Source organism: Lycium barbarum, chromosome 10, assembly GCF_019175385.1.
Source record: "Lycium barbarum isolate Lr01 chromosome 10, ASM1917538v2, whole genome shotgun sequence".
Lineage (NCBI taxonomy): Eukaryota > Viridiplantae > Streptophyta > Magnoliopsida > Solanales > Solanaceae > Lycium > Lycium barbarum.
In genome coordinates, this window is record NC_083346.1 from 71,890,139 (window position 1) to 71,911,646 (window position 21,508).

The 21,508-nt window shown below is 39.2% G+C and overlaps 1 protein-coding gene across 1 annotated transcript; it reads right to left on the reverse strand.

Moving 5' to 3' along the window:
- Nucleotides 1–4,530: 4,530 nt before the first annotated feature.
- On the reverse strand, nucleotides 4,531–21,140 carry LOC132613035 (uncharacterized). Its single transcript, XM_060327096.1, has 3 exons — nucleotides 21,029–21,140; nucleotides 9,217–9,365; nucleotides 4,531–4,920 (listed from the first exon to the last, which is right to left on the reverse strand). The coding sequence occupies exons 1-3, from the start codon at nucleotides 21,138–21,140 to the stop codon at nucleotides 4,531–4,533; spliced, it is 651 nt and encodes a 216-aa protein (XP_060183079.1).
- Between the last annotated feature and the right edge of the window lie 368 nt (nucleotides 21,141–21,508).

Consider the following 21,508-nt stretch of genomic DNA (forward strand, 5'->3'; position numbering starts at 1 on the left):
AGTGCTTCTCCGAAAGTACGGGGTGTAACAGATCCTCAGACCACGAGCCCATAATCTAGGTCACATGAGTGCCTTTCCAGACCTCTTACGGAACAATGGTTCTGACCTTCCCAGTTTTAACAATCAACTCATCATTTCATGTCACAGTACCCTTGAGAAGATTATATTAGCTTGCCATCACAACACACCCACTGTAGATTTAATCACACAGAAATAATGGCACGGACCCTACACAATCTGTCACACCCTAATCTCGCTAGGGTGTGATGGACACCCGACCCTTACCTAGGGTCAAGCGAACCCGCTGACTCTTACTACACACATAGCCGCTTTGGACTCTTTAAATCAAATAAGAATGAAATACATAACAAGGGCTTGCAGAATCATTCTTTTCATCGTTCTCAAGGCAAGTAAATCTGTAATCATAAGGAATTTGTAACATAATACATAATGACACATCGGCTGGTGGAGCCGCTTACAAGACTGACATTCTATACCCACGACTCTGTCTGCAAAGTCTCTAACATCGACCAAGATACCATAGCATGAATACTCTGACTCGGCAACACTCCAGGAGGAAATGGAGCTCGCCAATTCCGCTGGAACATCTTCTAGCAATGTCTTCTACTCATCTGGGTGTACCTGCGTGGCATGAAACGCAGCCCCCGAAGAAAGGGGGTCAGTACGGGATATGTACTGAGCATGTAAGGCATGAAATACAGTAAAAAGGATCATAACTGAAACAGAGATTTACCAAAAACAAGTATGACTTTTTTTAAAAAAACATCAATGCACTTGCCTTTTGAAATGAAAATCATGTATGTCAACATCATATAACATATATACATATAACGTGCCCCGACCCTCTATTGAGGGACGCGGTGAATAAAATCATGTATGTCAATATCATGTATCATATATGCATGTAACGTGCCCCGGCCCTCTAGTGAGGGACGCGGTGAATAGAGTCATCATATGCCATCCTGGCCGCCACCCCGTCATCATATCATCATGTCATCATATCACACACACACACACACACACACACACACACACACATATATATATATTGAGACATGCACGAGCAGAGTAGTGAGAAACGATATGCACATATATCAATTTCTTTCAAGACTCGATAGGTAAGTATACAAACCGACACTTGAGGATCATAAACACGTTTCAAGTCAATCCGGTTTAGTATGAGAAAGTTATGGACATTTTAGTACAGAAACCTTTACGAACATTTCCAAGCAGTCCGAGACCATTTACAAAAGTTAGGGACATTGATACTTACAGAATTCTTTTAGGCACAGAAACTCTCCATGCTTATTCATTTATTAATCATACAATAAACTCAACTATACTAAACATGCTCATTGCAAGAAGTGAATAAGAATCATAAACAAGCTCGGAATCAAAGAGTAGAGTTACCCCAAGGTGCGTGTCATACCTTACTTAGCTCTAGGACATGCCAAAAGAAAGAAAGAGTAAGCCTTACATACCTGTTCAACGTCCTATTAGCTACGCTTATTTGTCCAAGCTCGCTAATCTACATTCAAGAGGATTTACACAATCATTAGACTCATCGTCAAACACTTGTCTTAGTCTTTCAAATAAATTCATTTATATTCTGCCGAAATTTCGGCAGCATCTCCCCTGTAAATTCAACCATCCCCGAGAATCCAACTCGACCAAATTATCAATCAACAATCCGAGAATTCAACTCGGCCAAATTATCAACACCAATCCGAGAATTTAACTCAGCCAAATTATCAACAATAACCCGAAATCATTCTAGCATGATTCAAGAACACTTCAAACAATTCACACAATATTCAAAACAACCCAACCAACATACCACTTCACCCGAAACCTTCCAAATTCAACAAGAATAATAACAACACATTTCCTTTCTTCCAAATTCATGAACTATGCCAACAATCTACACATTAACAACCTCATTCATACAAATATAAAAATTCATGCTAGTGTCACATTAACATCTTCAACAATCCCACAACGATTACAACTTCCTTTTTAAGCCATCAAACCTTCATTTTTATCATGGAATCCATAACAACAACAATCAAAATACTAAATAAAATCAATTCGTCACATGTTACCAACATGGCCCTATTCGGGCACAACCACCATACATATATTTCATGAATTCCATCCATTTCTACATACTACAATACTCACAAATCACCCATAACACATGAAGGAGAAGATTAAACCTTACCTTTTTCCACTTGTCTTCTTGTTTGGCTGGGGCTTACAACTTGCACCATAAATACTTTGCTTGTTCCAACAACCACTCCACGTTAATAAGGACCTTCCATTTGGTTGAAATACTAGAAGAAAATTATTTTTCTTGATCAATTTCTATGGCCTTAATTTTTGGAGCCATGGTCGAATGGCCCTTTCTTTTTTTCTTTCTTTTTCCTTCTTCTCCAAGCTTCTTGACTTATAAAGATGAATATGTCTTATTTTTTGCCATCACTTATCTATATATATAATTAGGCCTTACCAATATAAGGTGGACACATGCCCCTTCTCCCTCTTTCTTGAAGTTTCTTAAAATAAAACAAAGATGAATAATTGTCTTATTTTGTAATCACTTACCCATACATATATTTGTATATATGTATAGATCCTACTAATACAAGGTGAACACGTGCCCCCACTCATGGTCTTGAGTTAATTGGCCAAGCCATGGGTGGGGCCCACACACACACACCACACGGCCAAGTGGGCCTTCATGAACCTTCTTGAATGTTTTGTGAATTTCCCTTTTTGCCCCTAGCCTTCCTCAATATTACCATGAACCACCTTGTGAATTTCCCTTATTACCCTTAGCCTTTCTCAACATTTCCATACTAATAAACAACTTGTGTATTACAATAATTCCGGAAAATAGTCTTGCCCTTAACTTACCACGACTATCTTGAAATATCCGAATGTACAAAATACGGGATATAACACAATCAATCAATCACATTCATGTAGGAATTTAACCACACAATACCATGTATGAAAACTAGACATGGTTTCTCCTAAGGAGATCACCAGACATACAATCAACTAACCAAAGTCTAACTTAAGTAAACCGTAACCTACCTCAAAGTAGAGCTGGAACACGCAGGTTACTCTGCAACAACCTTTCCTTTCCTCAAAGCCTCAATGCGTTCACAGTCTAAAAATAGAAGGCTCAACGAGTCACATTGCTCAATTTACAAACACCAAACCAAGAATACCCTTCCCTTCCCCCATTCGAAGGGTGGATGATTCTCTAGGTGATAAAAAACCTATGAAGGCCCCTAGTATTCATTTACCATCAATTTATACAACATTCTATCAAACATTCCCATTACAAACAGTTTTCTATGGCAAAGACACCATTTTTATAGAACCCTAGGTCTCAAATCACATAGTTTATGATTCTAAAAGTTCAATTTATGACAAATAGCAACTAATCAATCCATTTAAATGATAAAATGCGATAATAAACCTAACCCGTCAAGTTTAGAAGGTTTATTGAAATTCTCGGGTTTCTACTTCCCTTTCACCATTAGAGATCCATGAAGATGATTACCATAATGAAGGAGAAGGGAATGATATAATGAAAACAAATGGAACTTATCTCTCAAGGTTATCTTGCCCTAGCTTGAAAATTCTCTCTAGGTGCTTGTTAGGAAGTGTGTTGGTGTTTTGTGAAAAGAGAAAATAAAACTGAGTATATAAAATTCGGGCTACTGTTTTACGCCGACCGCTACGGCGGTCATCACGCGGCCGCAGCGGTACCGCTATAGCAGCCTACCACAAAATCACTGTGACCGCTTTGGCGGTCCATCTACCGCTATAGCGGTACCGCCATAGCAGTACATTACCTGCTACAGTGGCCAGCAAGGAAAATGGATGGTCGCTGGCAGCGGTCCGAGTGCCACCACAACGGCTCATTTTGGGCAGTGAGCTCGATTTTGTTTAGTTTTTCCCCCTATCACCCCACATATCATCCAAGGCCTTAAAAACACAACACAAAACCAGCACACATACAAAAATACGCCCCACGAAGCCACCTGCGGCCTGAGAATTCCCAACGGAGTCCTAATTTCCCATAACGATCGGAAGGGTCGTTACATGCAAAATGTTGCTGCTCCTGTATCTTGAGTTCTCTTATTGACAAATACAACTAATTGCGCATGTTTTCTATGGTGAACGAATCATTGTTATCATGAACTGTTTTAGCAAACTAAGGAGACCCTACTAGTTGGATGAACATTGCTGTTAATACCACATACATAGCTAGGATAACCTTAGTTAACCAAATAGCTTACTAACAACACAACTGCTACTTCCTTTTAAAGAATTGAATCCATTGTAGGAATAAGCATTGTGTCATCAACTGTTTTTCATAGCTGATGTTGCACTGATATTGGTGATTCACCAAAATCAGGCTTTCTATTCCTGTAAATCTTGTATCTAAAGCTAGGCAACATCATTTGTCACTATTGAGAATCTTTTTTGCTCCTACTGGTAACTCTTAAAATTAAAAACCAGGTTAGCTAAAAAGTCTACAAGTGCATTGCCTTCCCTTAGGATGTGAGCAAAAGGAACTTTTCCCTTGTTCCTCCAATATCTGATCTTGCTTACTTCCAAATTAATTTTCCATGGATCATCCCATTCACCTTGCATAATTTTCACCATAGATAGGGAATTTGGTTCAATCACCATAGGAAACAATTGTTTCTTTATGCAGTACTCAATTCCATCTTGTATAGCCACATCTTCTTCTGAAATATTTGTTGTATCATATATCCGTCTTGCACCTGCAAACACCAGATTTCCCAACTCATCCCTGATGCAGAAGGCAGCTGAACTCAAGCCTAAATTTCCCTTTGAGGCACCATCAGTATTGCACTTAAACCATCCAGAAGAAGGACATTAGCATTGCACCATCTTGTATCCCACTCTTGGCCTATCATCCTCTAAGAATTTCACCAAATAAGGCCAGTGGTATGGGATATCTCTCAGCCAAGGGTATAATGTTTGCACATACTGATGTAGATTATAATTGATCCCATAACCCCCCTTTATTTTACTCATGCTGCCTCCATGCAATATGGAGTTTCTTCTCTTCCATATCTGCCAACATATGAATGCTGGAGCATCCTGTAGATTGGCTTAAGCTTTGAATTACTTTGCATATCCCACCATTTCACCACTATTTGATGTATCTGAATTCTTGGATCTATCATTCCCACTGCACAATTGTAGTTGTCACGACCCGACTAAGGGCCATAACGGGTACCCGGAGCTGACTACCAAGCACCTTTCCTTAGGCTAATCATCATACTTAACCTGAACATATACAATCTCCCAAGCAGCCCATATCTAAATGCATAAGACCTCTCGGCTACAAAAATATGATATACAAAAGTGCATGGGATCATCATGAGACATAATTTACCCATACATACGTATCTATGAGCCTCTACTAGAGTACTAGACATAAGGACGGGACAGGACCCCGTCGTGCCCAAAATATAGACACAAAAGAATGTAGTCATAAGTAGCACCTCCAGAGTAATGGAGTGCTTCTGTGAATCTGCGGATAAGCACCTATGGATCAACATCATCTCCCAGTCTACTTGTGGGCATGAACACTGCTTCCAAAAAGAATGGACGTCAGTACCAGCATTGTACTGAGTATGTAAGACATGAATAGTAAAGCATAATAATGAAACCATAAAACATGAGCTGAAGATATGACCTGCTTAACCTTTAAACGGAAACACATGTATGCATATCATATATACCATCATCATCGGGTTAACCATCTTAACGCCGCCCACAAGTGGTGTTATGTCCGGCTCTCTAGGCATGGTGTAATCATAAGCAGCCCGCATTAGCGATGACATGTCCGGCCATATAGGCACGGTGGAATCGTATGCAGCCCCCCTTCACAGTGACATGTCCGGCCATCTAGGTACGGTGGAATCATATCATCATATACATCTCATAAAGCATGCATAAGAACTTAAGATAACTATATCTCTATTGGGCTGACGTAAGGTCGAGAACCCCCGATTCCATTATAGAGTAATCATATTCATCATACCTCACCTTGAAAGAACTAGCATCATAATGTGGGTCTAGCAACAATGAATAACATTAAAGAATCGTATAGGAATCATTAGCTTCATAGAATTATCATATCATAAGCTTTAGGATCTTTAGGCTTAGACTCATCGTCATCGTTACAATATTCATGACATATCTCTCATATTTATCTCATAAGAAGCTCTTTATCAACATTGACTCATAGTTCCCGGAATGTAAGAAAGTTATGGAGAATAAGGATAGTCCTGTCATAAGATTCATGCCCTAGAAAAGAAGGGACTAGCCTTACATACCTTTTCATTTAACTACTTTATCTCTTGAACGTTCCCCTCCAATATTCACGTTTCTACCTTCAAGAGAGTTCATACTAATATTAGAGAATCGACAACATGAGCATGCTTGGACTAAAGCTAGGGAAAATTTGGCAGCATCTCCTTTGTTTATACAACTTTCTTCATATCATATATCAACTCCAAATCATCAATAATAAAATTCATAATATCATAATCAATAACATTGTCAAGTTCGTCATTATCAATTCCCACAATTTCCTCTCAAGGTCATCCATAACCATGATCATAATACAACATTGCATTCATTCTCATATAATGTCTCTCCCATATTCTTAATATCATTTATGACAAGATTATACTCATAACATCTCAAGAATTGTGATTCGTTTCAACTACTATTCAAGAATACCATAATTTCACACCTGAGTTCCGTGTTCCACTTTCTTAAATAATCTAAGTCTTTCAACCATTCAATATGCTAAATAACATGTAATGATCATGAAACTCATCTTTGATTGTGTAGGAGCAAGTTTTGGATGAAAAATGCTTCACTTGAAGGAAAACCCTAGCTTCAATCCAAAGAGATTTCTTGACTCTAGCAACCCCTAAGAGCTTTATTGCACTTGATTTCCTAGGATTAATGATATTGCTCCTTGATTTCCCTTGGATTCTTGAAAATGAAATGTGTGGAATGTTCTAGAACCGTAGAGAGAAGTGGAGAAGTGTGGAAAATGAAAATAATGAAGTGGGAACATCATTTTATACTTGAAATCGTAGGGACATCTACGGACACTTATACGGTCTGTATAACATTATGCGGTCCGCATAAGTGAGAGAAACAGCATTTCTGTTGGGTGTTATACGGACCCTTATACGGACCGTATAAGCGGTCGTATAACCCCACATTTCTGAAATTGTTTCCGTCGTTTGTTTAATCTCCAATCCTTATGGAACCTTCTTAGGACTTGTTTAACACTTCATTAACAATCTTAGGGACGTTATAACTCTTCTTTAAGATATCGTTGAATCAACATTAACTCGATACTTTAAAAATCCCTCTTCAAAATACAACTTATGCTCGACATTCTTTAACAAACTTCCTCCCCTTGCTTCAAATGTCTTTGGAAATCTTAATTAGAAACGGTAAGTAGCCTTTCTTACTTGTAGGAACATCGCATACTTCTCACCTGGCGTTGGTCCAACTATCACACGACGGCATGAAATATTTCCGAGGTGTAAGATCCTTCCCCCCTTTAAAAACATTCGTCCTTGAATGTTAAGTTCTCGGGAATTCTACGAAAATTTTGCCAGAGTTTCCCCTATAATATAACACTACCATCTTGTCACAACAGCCCACAATAACTACGCCAAACAGGGCTACAACACAATAGTAATAAAGTATGGTCACACACGACCAAAAGTATGAAAACAAAGCATTACAGACCTCATAATGTTGATGTCTCATATTGAATCTCTTCCAGGGGTTGAAACAAGTGCGAGTACTTGGACTTCATATTTTCTTCCAATTCCCAAGTCATTTCTTCTCGGTTTTTATTTCGCCATAAAACCTTGATTGAAGCTACCTCTTTGTTTCTGAGTGTCCATATTTGCCTATCTAGTATAGAAATAGGTACTTCCTCATAAGTTAACATTTCCGTCACCTGAACATCATCTACCGGCACGATCCTAGTATGATCTCTGACACACTTACGGAGCATTGATACATGGAAAACTGGATGTACTGATTCACGTTCTGGAGGTAAGTCCAGTTCATATGTCACTTGGCCTATCTTGCGGACAATCTTATAAGGTCCAATATATCGAGGACTTAATTTTCCCTTCTTTCCAGATCTCATCACACCTTTCATTGGGGATACCTTCAGGAATACCCAATCACTGACTTGAAATTCTAAGTCTCGCCGACGGTTGTCCGCGTAGGATTTTTGCCGACTTTGGGCTGTCAACAATCGATCTCGAATAACCTTGATCTTTTCCACGCTTGTTGAATCAACTCTGGACCTATTAGCTGTACCTCTCCCACTTCAAACCACCCAATTGGGGATCTACACTTTCTTCCATATAGAGCTTCATACGGGGCCATCTGAATACTGGAATGATAGTTGTTGTTGTATGCAAACTCAATAAGGGGTAAGTAGTCATCCCAACTACCACCGAAATCTAACACACATGCCCGTAACATATCTTCCAAGGTTTGAATAGTGCGTTCAGCTTGTCCATCGGTCTGTGGATGAAACACTGTACTAAGACTTACCTGAGTACCCAAACCTTCTTAGAAAGACTTCTAGAATTGGCCGTAAATTGTGCTCCTCTATCCGTGATAATAGATATCGGGACACCATGGAGTCGCACTATCTCCTTAAGATATAACCTTGCATAATCTTCTGCCGAATATGTGGTTCTGACTGGATGAAAAATGAGCTGGTTTCGTGAGTCTGTCCGCGACCACCCATATGGAGTCATATTTGCTTCGGGAATGAGGTAACCCTACAATAAAATCCATGTTGACCACTTCCCATTTCCAGGTTGGAATTTCCATCGCTTGAAATAATCCGCCTGGTTTTTTATGCTCGATTTTCACTTGCTGACAATTTGGACATTTAGTTACAAATCCTGCTATGTCTTTCTTCATTCCATCACACCAATACATTAGCTTAACATCGTGATACATCTTTTTGTCTCTCGGATGAATAGAATACTGAGAATAATGAGCTTCTTCTAGAATTCGACAACGTAATTCCACAACATCCGGAGCACATAGCCTGTCTCAGTATCTAAGAACTCCATCTATAGAAACTTCAAACGGTGACTTCTCGTTCTCATGGAATGTATCTGTATAGCGGCTCAACTGAGGATCTTCATATTGATGCTCCTTAACTTCCATATCAAAGGAGGAAACAGCTGGGTCGCGAATACCAATGCCTGCATTGCCTGAATCAATTAGACGAACTCAGAGGTTGGCTAATTGGTGAAGCTCATGGGTTAATTCTTTATTCTACGGAGGGACCTCACATAGACTACCCATTGATTTGAGGCTAAGTGCGTCAGCTACTACATTTGCCTTTCCGGGGTGGTATAAAATACTCACATCATAATCTTTCAATAATTCCAACAGTCTCTATCGAAGATTTAACTCCTTCTGCTTGAAAATATACTGGAGACTCTTGTGATCGATATAAATATCAACATGAACACCATACAAGTAGTGTCTGCACATCTTTAGTGCATGGATAACCGTAGCCAACTCAAGGTCATGGGTCGGATACTTCTTCTCATGTTTCCGCAACTGCATTGAAGGATAGGCAATGACTTTATCGTGCTGCATTAACACACATCCTAACCAAACACTAGAGGCATCACAATATGCAACATAACCATCTGGCCCTTCTGGAAGTGTCAGGACTGGGGCTGAAGTTAATCAATCCTTCAATTCTTGAAAACTGCATTCACAAGCATCGGTCCATTGAAATTTTGTTGATTTCTGAGTGAGTTTTGTCAATGTTACCGAAATAGAGGAAAACCCTTCCACAATTCTTCTATAATAACCTGCCAATCCCAGAAAACTACGGACTTCTGTAGGTGTTATAGGTCTTGGCCATGTCTTCACAGCCTTAATCTTTTGGACATCTACTCGAATGCCATCAGCTGAAATAATATGGCCTAGAAAAGTTGCAAAATTCAGCCAAAATTCACATTTCGAAAAATTAGCGTACAATTCATGAGTCCGAAGAATCCCAAGGACATACGCAAATGGTCTACATGCTCTGATTCTGTCCGAGAGTATACAAGAATATCATCAATGAGCACGATCACAAACAGATCTAAGAGAGGCCTGAATACATTATTCATCAAATTCATAAATACTGCCGGAGCATTAGTCAACCCCAATGACATTACCCGAAATTCATAGTGGCCATATCTCCTTCTGAAAGCTGTTTTGGGAATATCTTCTTCTCTAACTCTCACTTAATGATAACCTGATCTCAGATCTCTTTTGGAAAACCACTTGGCACCCTATAACTGGTCAAACAAATCATCAATTCTTAGTAGCGGATATTTGTTCTTTATCGTCACCTTATTCAGCTGCCTATATTCAATGCACATCCGTAGGGAACCTTCTTACTTTCTTACAAACAGGACAGGTGCTTTCCACGGTGACGAACTGGGCCTAATAAACCCCTTCTCAAGTAAATCTTTCAGTTGTGCGTTTAGCTCTTTCAATTCTGCAGGAGCTATTCTATAGGGTGGAATAAAGATTGGTTTAGTATTCGGTAATACATCAATAGCAAAATCAATCTCTCTTTCCAGAGGAAGACCTGTAGTTCATCTGGAAATACATCCAAAAATTCATTCACTACCGGACGGATTGAAAAGTCGGTGGCTTTGCTTCAGTGTCATGAACTTAGACTAAGTGATAAATATTGCCTTTGGCTATCATCTTCCTTGCCTTAAGGTAGGAAATAAACCTACCTCTGGGAGATGCTGTATTACCTTTCCATTCAAGCATGGGTTCTTCCAGAAATTGGAATTGAACAACCTTTATTCGGCAATCGACATTGGCACAACATGAGGCCAACCAAGCCATGCCCATAATCACATCAAAATCAAACATTTCCATCTCAACTAGATCAACTTTAGTCTGACGATCACATATCACAATTATACAATTTTTGTACACTTGTCTAGCTATTACGGGATCACCAACCAGGGTAGATACCTCAAAAGGTTTAATTGGCTCAGGTTTCACCCCAATACGGCCAGCAATATAAAGAGTAATATAAGACAACGTGGAACCCGAATGTATCAATGCATAAACCTCATGGGAGAATATAGATAGTATACCTGTAACCACATCCGTGGAGGACTCAAGATCCTAGCGTCCGGCTAGAGCATAAATACGGGCCTGGGTACCACCTGAACTGGACGCTCCCCCTCTGCCTCTACCTCGACCTACTGGAATCTGGGGAGTCTGCCCTATCGGGCGCACAGACAAAGAATAACCAGCTGTTGATCCTGTGGGCTAAGCCCTACCTCTACAGTACCTCGAGGGACAATCACGCATCACATGCCCAGTTTGTCCACAACCATAACAAGCATCGTAACCTTGGAGACACGGGCCCGAATGTAACTTTCTGCACTGACTACATCATGGGACCGGTGGTCTCCTCTAGCTATAATCACCTCCCAACTGAGTACCTGAAGTTCTCGAGCTCTGACCTTGTCCTGAACGATTGGAGCTATCAAATCTCCTGCCTGCAAACCGAGAAGGTGCGCTGGTCACTGACTGGCCTCAGTATCTAGAATACGACTGCCTCAATTCCTTTCTATAGTCGTTATCGACACCCATAGATCTGGCCCTCTTACTCTGTCCTCTATCAATATCGCGCTCCTCCCTTTGCGGATATTGCTGCTCTTCTCGATTCTGGGCATGGGCCTGAATATAGGAAATGTCCATCCCCTCCTGCAAGGAAGCTGTCAAGCAATCTTTACATAAATGTGGCCCTAATCCACTCACAAACCTATGTACTCTATCTCCCATGTCGGCTACCATAGTCGGAACATATCTAGCCAATGAGTTAAAGTGAAGGCTATACTCCTGGGCACTCATGTTCCTTTGCATCAAATTTAAGAATATATCCACACTAGCTCAACAGACCTCGGGTGGCAAATAATATAGAAGGAAAGCATCCACAAATTCTTGCCAAACTGGGGGAGGTGCATTTCCTTTTCTTGAGGATATCCAATTATTATACCAAAGGACCGCCACATCCGGAGGTCTATAAGATGCCAACTCCAATGATTTAGTATCAAAGGCATGAATAATTTTCAGTGTTTTCCACATCTCGTCAATAAAACCTTGCGGGTCTTCATCCGACTTTGACTCGAAAAACTCTAAAGGATTTAAACTCATAAAATCCCGGGCTCGAGCACTAGTCGCCCTGCCACCTGAACCTATACTATGCCGCTGTGCCTGAGCGGCAACTAACTATGTCAGTAGCTGAATAGCTTCGGTCATTTGTTGACCCGAAGTAGCCGGTGGAGGAACTGGAGGCCTAGGAGATGGGACTAAAGCCCCCTCTTGCTCTTCTATAATAGGCGGAGTGTGAGAGGTGTTAGATGGAGCCTCATTATGAGATTCACCTTTCTCTACATTAGTTGGCCGCTCCCTTTCTACCTGCCTCTCTGTCGTAGTCTTGCCCTTCTGGGCGGTTGTGGCTTTTCTATTTACCGGCATTGCTGGAATCATAGCACAACATTAGGGAGGAGAAAATATTATAACATGGCTCTATCGCACGATCTAGTAAGAAGAAAAATGGTCATTTTTCCTAAATGGCCCGCAGTCTCTTGTTTATAAGTGTGGCGCGCTTCACACCGATAAACGAGACTCTACTAAACACGGCTCATAGACACACCCTGGGACAGAATTGCTCTGATACCACTTTTATCACGACCCGACTAGCGGCCATGACGGGTACCCGGAGCTGACTACTGAGCACCTATCCTTAGGCTAATCATCATACTCTACCTGAACATATATAATCTCCCAAGCAACCCATATCTAGATGCATAAGCCCTCCCGGCTACAAAAAAATGATATACAAAAGTGCAATGGAATAATCATGAGACACAATTTACCCACACGTACGTATCTATGAGCGTCTACTAGAGTACTAGACATAAGGACGGGACAGGACCCCATCGTGCCAAAAATATATACACAAAGCAATGTAGTCATAAGTATCACCTCCAGAGTAATGGAGTGCCCCTGTGAATCTGCTGATACGCTCCTACGGATTTGCACCGTCTCCCTGTCTACTTGTGGGCATGAACGCAACTTCCAAAAAGAAAGGTCGTCAGTACCAGCATTGTACTGAGTATGTAAGGCACGAATAGTAAGCATAATAAGGAAACCATGAAACATGAGCTGAAAATATGACCTGCTTAACCTTTAAATGGAAACACATGTATGCATATCATATATACTATCATCGTTAACTTGCGTCCGGGTAACAATCTTAACACCGCCCACTAGTGGTGTCATGTCCGGCCCTCTAGGCACGGTGTAATCATAAGCAGGCCGCATTAGCATTGACATGTCCGGCCATCTAGGCACTGTGGAATCATATGCAGACTGCCTTCGCGGTGACATGTCCGGCCATCTAGGCACGGTGGAATTGTATCATCATATACATCTCATAAAGCATGCGTAAGAACTTAAGACAACTATAACTCTATTGGGGTGACGTAAGGTCGAGAACCCCCGATTCCATTATGGAGTAATCATATTCATCATACCTTACCTTGAAAGAACTAGCATCATAAGGTGGGTCTAGCAACAATGAATAACATTAAAGAATCGTATAGGAATCATTAGCTTCATAGAATTATCATATCATAAGCTTTAGGATCTTTAGGCTTAAACTCATCGTCATCGTTACAATATTCATGACATATCTCTCATCTTTATCTCATAAGAAGCTCTTTATCAACATTGACTCATAGTACCCGGAATGTAAGAAAGTCATGGAGAATAAGGATAGTCATGTCATAAGAATCATGCCTTAGAAATTAAGGGACTAGCCTTACATACCTTTTCATTTAACTACTTTATCCCTTGAACGTTCCCCTCCAATATTCACGTTTCTACATTCAAGAGAGTTCGTACTAATATTAGATAATTGACAACATGAGCATGCTTGGTGTTACACCTCGGAAATTTTTCCGTACTTGTGTGATGAGTAGAACAATGAAGGACTTGAGTGTATGGTGTTTTACTGAGTCGGGAATGGCTAATTTTGCATTTTTGGAAATAATAAAGTTGCAGAAAAATTTTCACCCAGTGGTCGTATATGGCACTATACGGCCCGTAAAGTGATTTACGGACCGTATAGTGCAATTGTCTTTCATTGCGTCAAAAATCTCAAGTTTCTGTTAAGTGTTGAAATGGTTAAAAACGACCCAGAATACGGCCCGTAAACTGGTTTACGGATCGTAAACCAGGTCGTAAACTGCCATGTCCACCAGCCAAACTCTCTGTTTTTGGAATGTTTAAATACGACCACAATGGACGACCCATAAATCAAAATACGGTCCGTAAACTGCAGTTTACGACCACTGTTCATCCCGACAAAAATTCATTAAACATCAGCTTTTGAGTTATTAAAAGGAACTTAGGCCTCATTTTATTTCATTCTTCATTCATACAACTCAAGAACACTCTAGAACTCTCCAAATATTTCCTCCATAAGAATCCAAGAAAATCAAGGGAAAGCTAAAGATCAACAACACAAAACCTATGAAATCAAGTGCAAGAACACATCAAGGGATCATCTAAGTCAAGTAATCCCCAAGAAGGTGAAACTAGGGTTTTGTCCAAAGTGAAGTATTGCAACTCAAGACTTGTTCAACCAACATCCAAGGTAAGTTCCATGATATATTCATGTTGTTCAAGGCATTGAAAGGCTTAGACACTTGAAATGTAGAAGAACATAGAAATGGGTCATTCTTAAGTGAATAGTGACATGAACGAATGATAGTGGAATTGAACTACGAATATTGGAGTGTTGTGAGTACAAATACGTTATAAATGATGTTTATATCATGAAACAAGCGTTAAACGCATGAAAATGCAAGGACGAGTCATAAGGCTAATTATGAGGGAAATTGGAGGAAAATGGTGGATTTTGCTAAATGTACGTAAACGACGATTGTTGATTTCGATATTGTGAGTAATGCTATGAATGTTGGGAGTTAATATAAAACATGGGAAAAATAGTATAAACAAGAGAAGCGCTGTCCGACTTCTCTTAGAATTAGCGACGCGTTCTTGTAGTTAGTATGCTAATGTTGATATGAATTCTTTATGAAGGTAACGACGCGATATTGAAGGAGAACGAGTGAGCGATATCTTAGCTAAACGATCAAGGTATGTGAGGCTAGTACCTTCTTTCTGATGGCATGAATCTTGTAGCACGAAATTCCTATTCTCTTCATGAGTTCTTATAGTCCGAAAGGCTAAGAGTCTAACTCCTTAATGTCTATATAAGTTGAGGAATACGATATGATGATGCTAGTATAATGATGATGTTAATTATCGCTTACACTCACATTATGAACTAGTTCCTTCAAGGTGAGGCAGAGTATCAACAGTTGTTCCATAATGGAATCGGGGGATCACGACCTTACGTCACCCCGATAGAGTAAAGTTGATCTTGAGCCTTATGCATGTATTACAATGAGATAAGTATTTTATGATGAGTATACTATTATTATGAGCATTTTATGATAAGCATGACATGAGCATTTCACACCGTGCCTAGTTGGCCAGGCAGTCACCGCCAAGGCGGGCAGCTATACGGATACACCATGACCTTCGGGCATGGGCAGACACCACTAGTGGGCGGCATAAGATGGTACCCCGGACGCGGGAGGCCTGGACGCGGGCTAATATTATTGATTATCACACCGTTCCGACATGGACGGGCAGCTTGCATATGATACATATATGTTATGAGGATGAGTATGAGTAAGATGGCACGCATGATTTCCTTTATGATTATCAGACAGATCCAGATATTTCATGTTGATGTTATCACTATATTGTTGATGTTTTCTTTCATTGTTTATGCTTCTCATACTCAGTACAACATTCGTACTGACGTCCTTTCTTCAGACGCTGTGTTCATGCCCACAGGTAGACAGAGAGAAGAGCTTGGCCCAGATCCTCAGTAGCAGTCAGCTGGTTGAAAGCACTCCATCGTCCGGAGGTGCTTAGGATTATCCTTTTGGCATATATATATGCATATTTTGGGCACGACGGAGTCTTGTTCCATCAATGTATATACAGTATGTTAGTAGAGGCTCGTAGATACGCAGTGTGGGTTAGATGGTCTCACAAGACGTTTTCATATGCGTGTATATTATTTTGATGGCCGAAAGGCAATTGTATATAAAGTATTTATGTTTGTTTAATTATGATTTTCCTACAACTGGTATGTAAATTGATAAAAGAATATTAAATGAGCAAGATAAGTAGTAGAGTGAGCGGTGCTCGGTAACTAGCTCCGGGTACCCGTCGCGGCCCCTAGCTGGGTCGTGACACTTGGACTAAAGCTAGAGAAAATTGGGCAGAATCTCCTTTGTTTATACAACTTTCTTCATATCATATATCAACTCCCAATCATCAATAATAACATTCATAATATCATAATCAATAACTTTGTCAAGTTCGTCATTATCCAATTTCCTCTCAAGGTCATCCATAACCATGATCATAATACAACATTGCATTCATTCTCATATAATGTCTCTCCCATGTTCTTAATATCATTTATAACAAGATTATACTCATAACATCTCAAGAATTATGATTTGTGTTAACTACTATTCAAGAATACCATAATTTCACACTTGAGCTCCGTGTTCCACTTTCTTCCATAATCTAAGTCTTTCAACCATTCAATATGCTAAATAACATGTAATGATCATGAAACTCACCTTTGATTGTGTAGGAGAAAGTTTTGGATGAAAAATGCTTCACTTGAAGGAAAACCCGAGCTTCAATCCAAAGAGATTCCTTGACTCTAGCAACCCCTAAGAGCTTCGTTGCACCTGATTTCCTTGGATTAATGATATTGCTCCTTGATTTTCCTTGGATTCTTGAAAATGAAATGTGTGGAATGTTCTAGAACCTTGGAGAGAAGTGGAGAGGTGTAGAAAATGAAAATAATGAAGTGGGAGTATCATTTTATACTTGAAATTAACTCAGCCCGTCAGGACTTCTACGGACACTTATACGGTCCGTATAACATTATACGGTCTGTATAAGTGACCTTACTTCACCATCAGAGAAACAACATTTTCGTTGGGTGTTATACAGACCCTTATATGGACCGTATAAAGTTATACTGTTACACCTCGAATTTTTTTTCGTAAACGGATCGAAGGGCACAACGTGTACGATGTTTTAATAAGTAAGAAATAATGTTTGAAGATTTTAAATAAGATTTCAAAGACATTTGAGGTAGGAGACGACAATTGTTAAGGAAAGCAAGATATATGTTGCGTACCAGGCAGAATTTATGAGTATCAAATTAATGATGGCTTAATAATGTTTTTGAAAAGAGTTATAATATCCCTTAGATTGTTAACGAGGTGTTAAACAAGTATCAAGAAGGTTCCATAAGGATTGGAGATCAAACGAAGTGACGAGAACAAGATCGGAGAAAAGATGAGTTCCACAGCCGATTATACGGTCCGTATAATGAACCGCAGAATCGTCACAGTGAAGTCCCTCACTGATAGGATTATACGGACCGTATAAAATTATACGGACCGTATGATGTGTCGTATAATGAACACAGAAGCGAAAATTTGACGGGGTGATTTCACGGTCACTTATACGGACCGTATAAATTTATACAGACCGTATAAGTGTCCGTATAATTATGTCGGCACAGATTTTAAGTTTTTAAATAAGAGACCCAAGTTCATTATTTTCATTCCCATTTCTCCTCCACAACTCAAGAGTTCTCTAGAACCTTCCAAACACTTCATATACAAGAATCCAAGTGAAACTAAAGATCCACTTCATCAAACCCACAAAATTAAGTGTAAGAAACACATTAAAGCTCATCCAAGTCAAGGAATATCAATGGAAGGGAACTAGGGTTTTGGTGCAAGAGAAGTATTTCAACTCAAGGCTTATTTCTACACTATCTAAGGTACGTTTTATGGTATTTCCATGTTATTTAAGGTATTGAAAAGTGGAAACACTTGGATTGTAGAAGGATATAGAAAATGGGTTATGAATATGGGAATAATGACATTTTGAGTAGTAGTTTGGAGTGAGTAATGAATATTGATATGTGATGATTATAAGTAAGCTATAAATGACATTTAAAACATGGGGTAAGTATTATATGTGAGAAAACGCAATAGTGAACCATGACCATGATTATGGAGGAATTGAAGTGAAATTGTGAAATGTGGATAATGTAGATGAATGATGATTGTTGCCTATAATATTGTGAATGTTGTTATGGATGTTTGGGAATTGATATAAGATATGGAGAATTTAGTAGAAACAAAGGAAATTCCGCCCAATTTTCTCTAGCTTTAGTAAGCACGTTCTTATAATCGTCTAACTAATGTTAATACGAACTCCCTTGAATGTAAAGACGTGAGCATTGAAGGAGAACGATCAAGCGGTAGAATAGCTAAAGGAAAAGGTATGTAAGGCTAGTCCCTTCTTTCTAAGGCATGACTCCTATAGCATGAATCCTTCTATCTTTCCATGATTTTCCTACATATCGGAAATTATGAGCCTACGATTATAAAAAGCTTCATACAAGATAAAGAAAAGAGATATGTTACGAGCGCGACAATATCGATGACGAATCTAAGTCTAGAAGTCCTAAAGCTCATGATACGACATTCCTACGAAACTAATGATCCTTATATATGATTCCTACGATATTATTTTCCCTACTTCTCCATGACTTCTTACATTCCGGGAACTATGAGTTAAAGTTGATAAAGAGCATCTTATGAGATAAAGATGAGAAATATGTCATGAATACGATAATAATGATGATAAGTTTAAGCCTAGAGCTTCTAAAGCAAGATATGATGTCTATGAAGTTAATGATCCTATTTACGATCCCTTGATGTTGTTCATGGTGTACACTCACCTTAAAATGTTAGTTCCTTCAAGATGAGATATGATGTATATGATCACTCCATAATGTTATCGGGGGTTCTCGACCTTAGGTCACCCCGATATTGTTATAGATTGTCTATAAGCCCTAATGCATGTTCTATGACCAATGCTCCGAAAACATTTCGACTCTATGTTCATAGGGGGTTTCATACGAGATAAAGGTAAGAGGAATGCTATAGATACGAGAATGGTAATGATGAACCTAAGTTTAGAGATTATAAAGCCTATCATACGATATTTGTACAAAGTACATGCTACGAATATGATATGATTTTCATAGGTTGTATTAAAATTCAAATGCATGCTTTATGAAAAATTATGATAAGCTTATGAAATGTATGTGATGGCAATGATGATGATGAGATATACCGAGCCTTGTTATGGCCGGGTACGGGAGACATGTATGTGATATTGTCGAGCCACTACGTGGTCGAATACGGATATTGTCGAGCCACTACGTGGCCGAATACGGATAATATTTAATGTGTATGAGCAGATACGATACTATGATATATACATATATGATACGAAGAGGTATGTGCTATGATGATACATGTACTATGATTATATAATATATGATATAGGCATGAAAGGTATCCACCCTTAAAAGTTACACAGGTTATATCTTCATCTTATGTCTTATGATTTCTCGATTATGTTCATTTCATTTATGCCTTACATACTCAGTACAATATCCGTACTGACGTCCATTTTCTTTGAACACTGTGTTCATGCCCACAGGTAGACAGGGAGATGATCCAGACTCGTAGGAACTATTAGCTGACTTGAGGGCACTCCATTGTTCCGGAGGTGCCATTGACTTATTCTTTTGTGTATATATATGTATTTTGGGCACGACGGGGTCCTGTCTCATCCCTATGTCTAGCATTCTAGTAGAGGCTCGTAGATACGTATGTGTGGGTAGTATGGTCTCACGATGTTACTATTGTATCTATATTATTATTTTGATAGCCGAGAGGCTTATGTATATAAAAGTAATTACATTTTCAAATGAAAAATGGTTTTCCTATGATTAGAGTATTATATTAGTGAATGTACGCTTAATGAGTATGATAAGAAATAGAATGAGTGGTGCTCGGTGGTTAGCCCCGGGTACCCGTCATGGCCCCTAGATGGGTCGTTACATATACGGACCGTATAAGCGGTCGTATAACCCCACCTTTCTGAAATAGTTTCCGTCATTCGTTTGATCTCCAATCCTTATGGAACCTTCTTAGCACTTCTTTAACACTTCATTAACAATCTAAGAGATGTTTTAACTCTTCTTTAAGACACCTTTGAATCAACATTAACTCGATACTTTACAAATCCCTCTTCAAAATACAACTTATGCTCAATATTCTTTAATGCACTTCCTCCCCTTGCTTCAAATGTCTTTGGAAATCTTAATTAGAACCATTAAGTATCCTTTCTTACCTTTAGGGACATCGCATACTTCTCACCCGATATTGGTCTAACTATCACACGACTGCATGAAATGTTTTCGAGGTGTAACAGTAGTATTGCCAAATTTTTGCTGCAAATGCACCTGTTAGAAATAAATTTTGAATTGTTTCCTCATGATGTGGATTTGCACAACATCTGCACCTTGATACTATACTTGTCTTCATTCTCTTTAAAATATCTTCAACTGGAAGTTTGAACTTCCACAATCTCCAAAAGAAAAAAGATACTTTGAATGGAACACCCTTCAACCACAATTTGGGAAAAAATACTGATGCTTGTGCTTTTTGCCTGAGTAAGTTCCAAACACTCCCAATAGTAAATATTCCTGTGGTGCTGCCCATCCACCAAGCTTTATCCCTTTCTTCAGAATGTTCCACTATATTTAGTTCTTATAAGACATGAGTACTGATAACTGCTGGAAGTTTGTCAATAAATTTCTGTGTATCACATCCATCTGCATGCATGAAGTATGACACCTCTTCTATGCTAGTATCTATCTGAAACATTGTATCAACCATCTATTTAGGTGAACCAAGTTTAGTCCAATCGTGTTCCCAAACATCACATGCTCCATTTCTTGGTACCTACTATATCATTTGATCTAACTGATCCCTTGCTTCAATCATTTTTTTCCAAATATGAGATCCTCCTTTCCATTGCACCTCTGTTGGTTTCAACTTCTTGAAATATTTATTCCACATGAAGGATGACCATAAAGAATTTGATGTCCTAAATCTCCACGAGAGCTTGGTATAAAGATCTTTAGACACATCATATAAAGATCTAAATCCTAGACCCCCTTCTTCTTTTAGTAAGCAAATTTTATCCCATGAAACCCAATGCCTGGTTCTACCCTCCTCTTTATTACTCTAATAAAAACTTTCAA

Excerpts from the sequence above, each read along its gene's own strand:
- LOC132613035 (XM_060327096.1), bottom strand. The coding sequence starts at position 21,140 with ATGGTTGATACAATGTTTCAGATAGATACTAGCATAGAAGAGGTGTCA. Across the intron at positions 9,366-21,028 it reads CAAACTTCCAGCAGTTATCA|GCAATGCAGGCATTGGTATT; the intron begins GTACTCATGTCT and ends TAATTGATTCAG. Across the intron at positions 4,921-9,216 it reads TTGAAGTTTCTATAGATGGA|TGCAATACTGATGGTGCCTC; the intron begins GTTCTTAGATAC and ends GGATGGTTTAAG.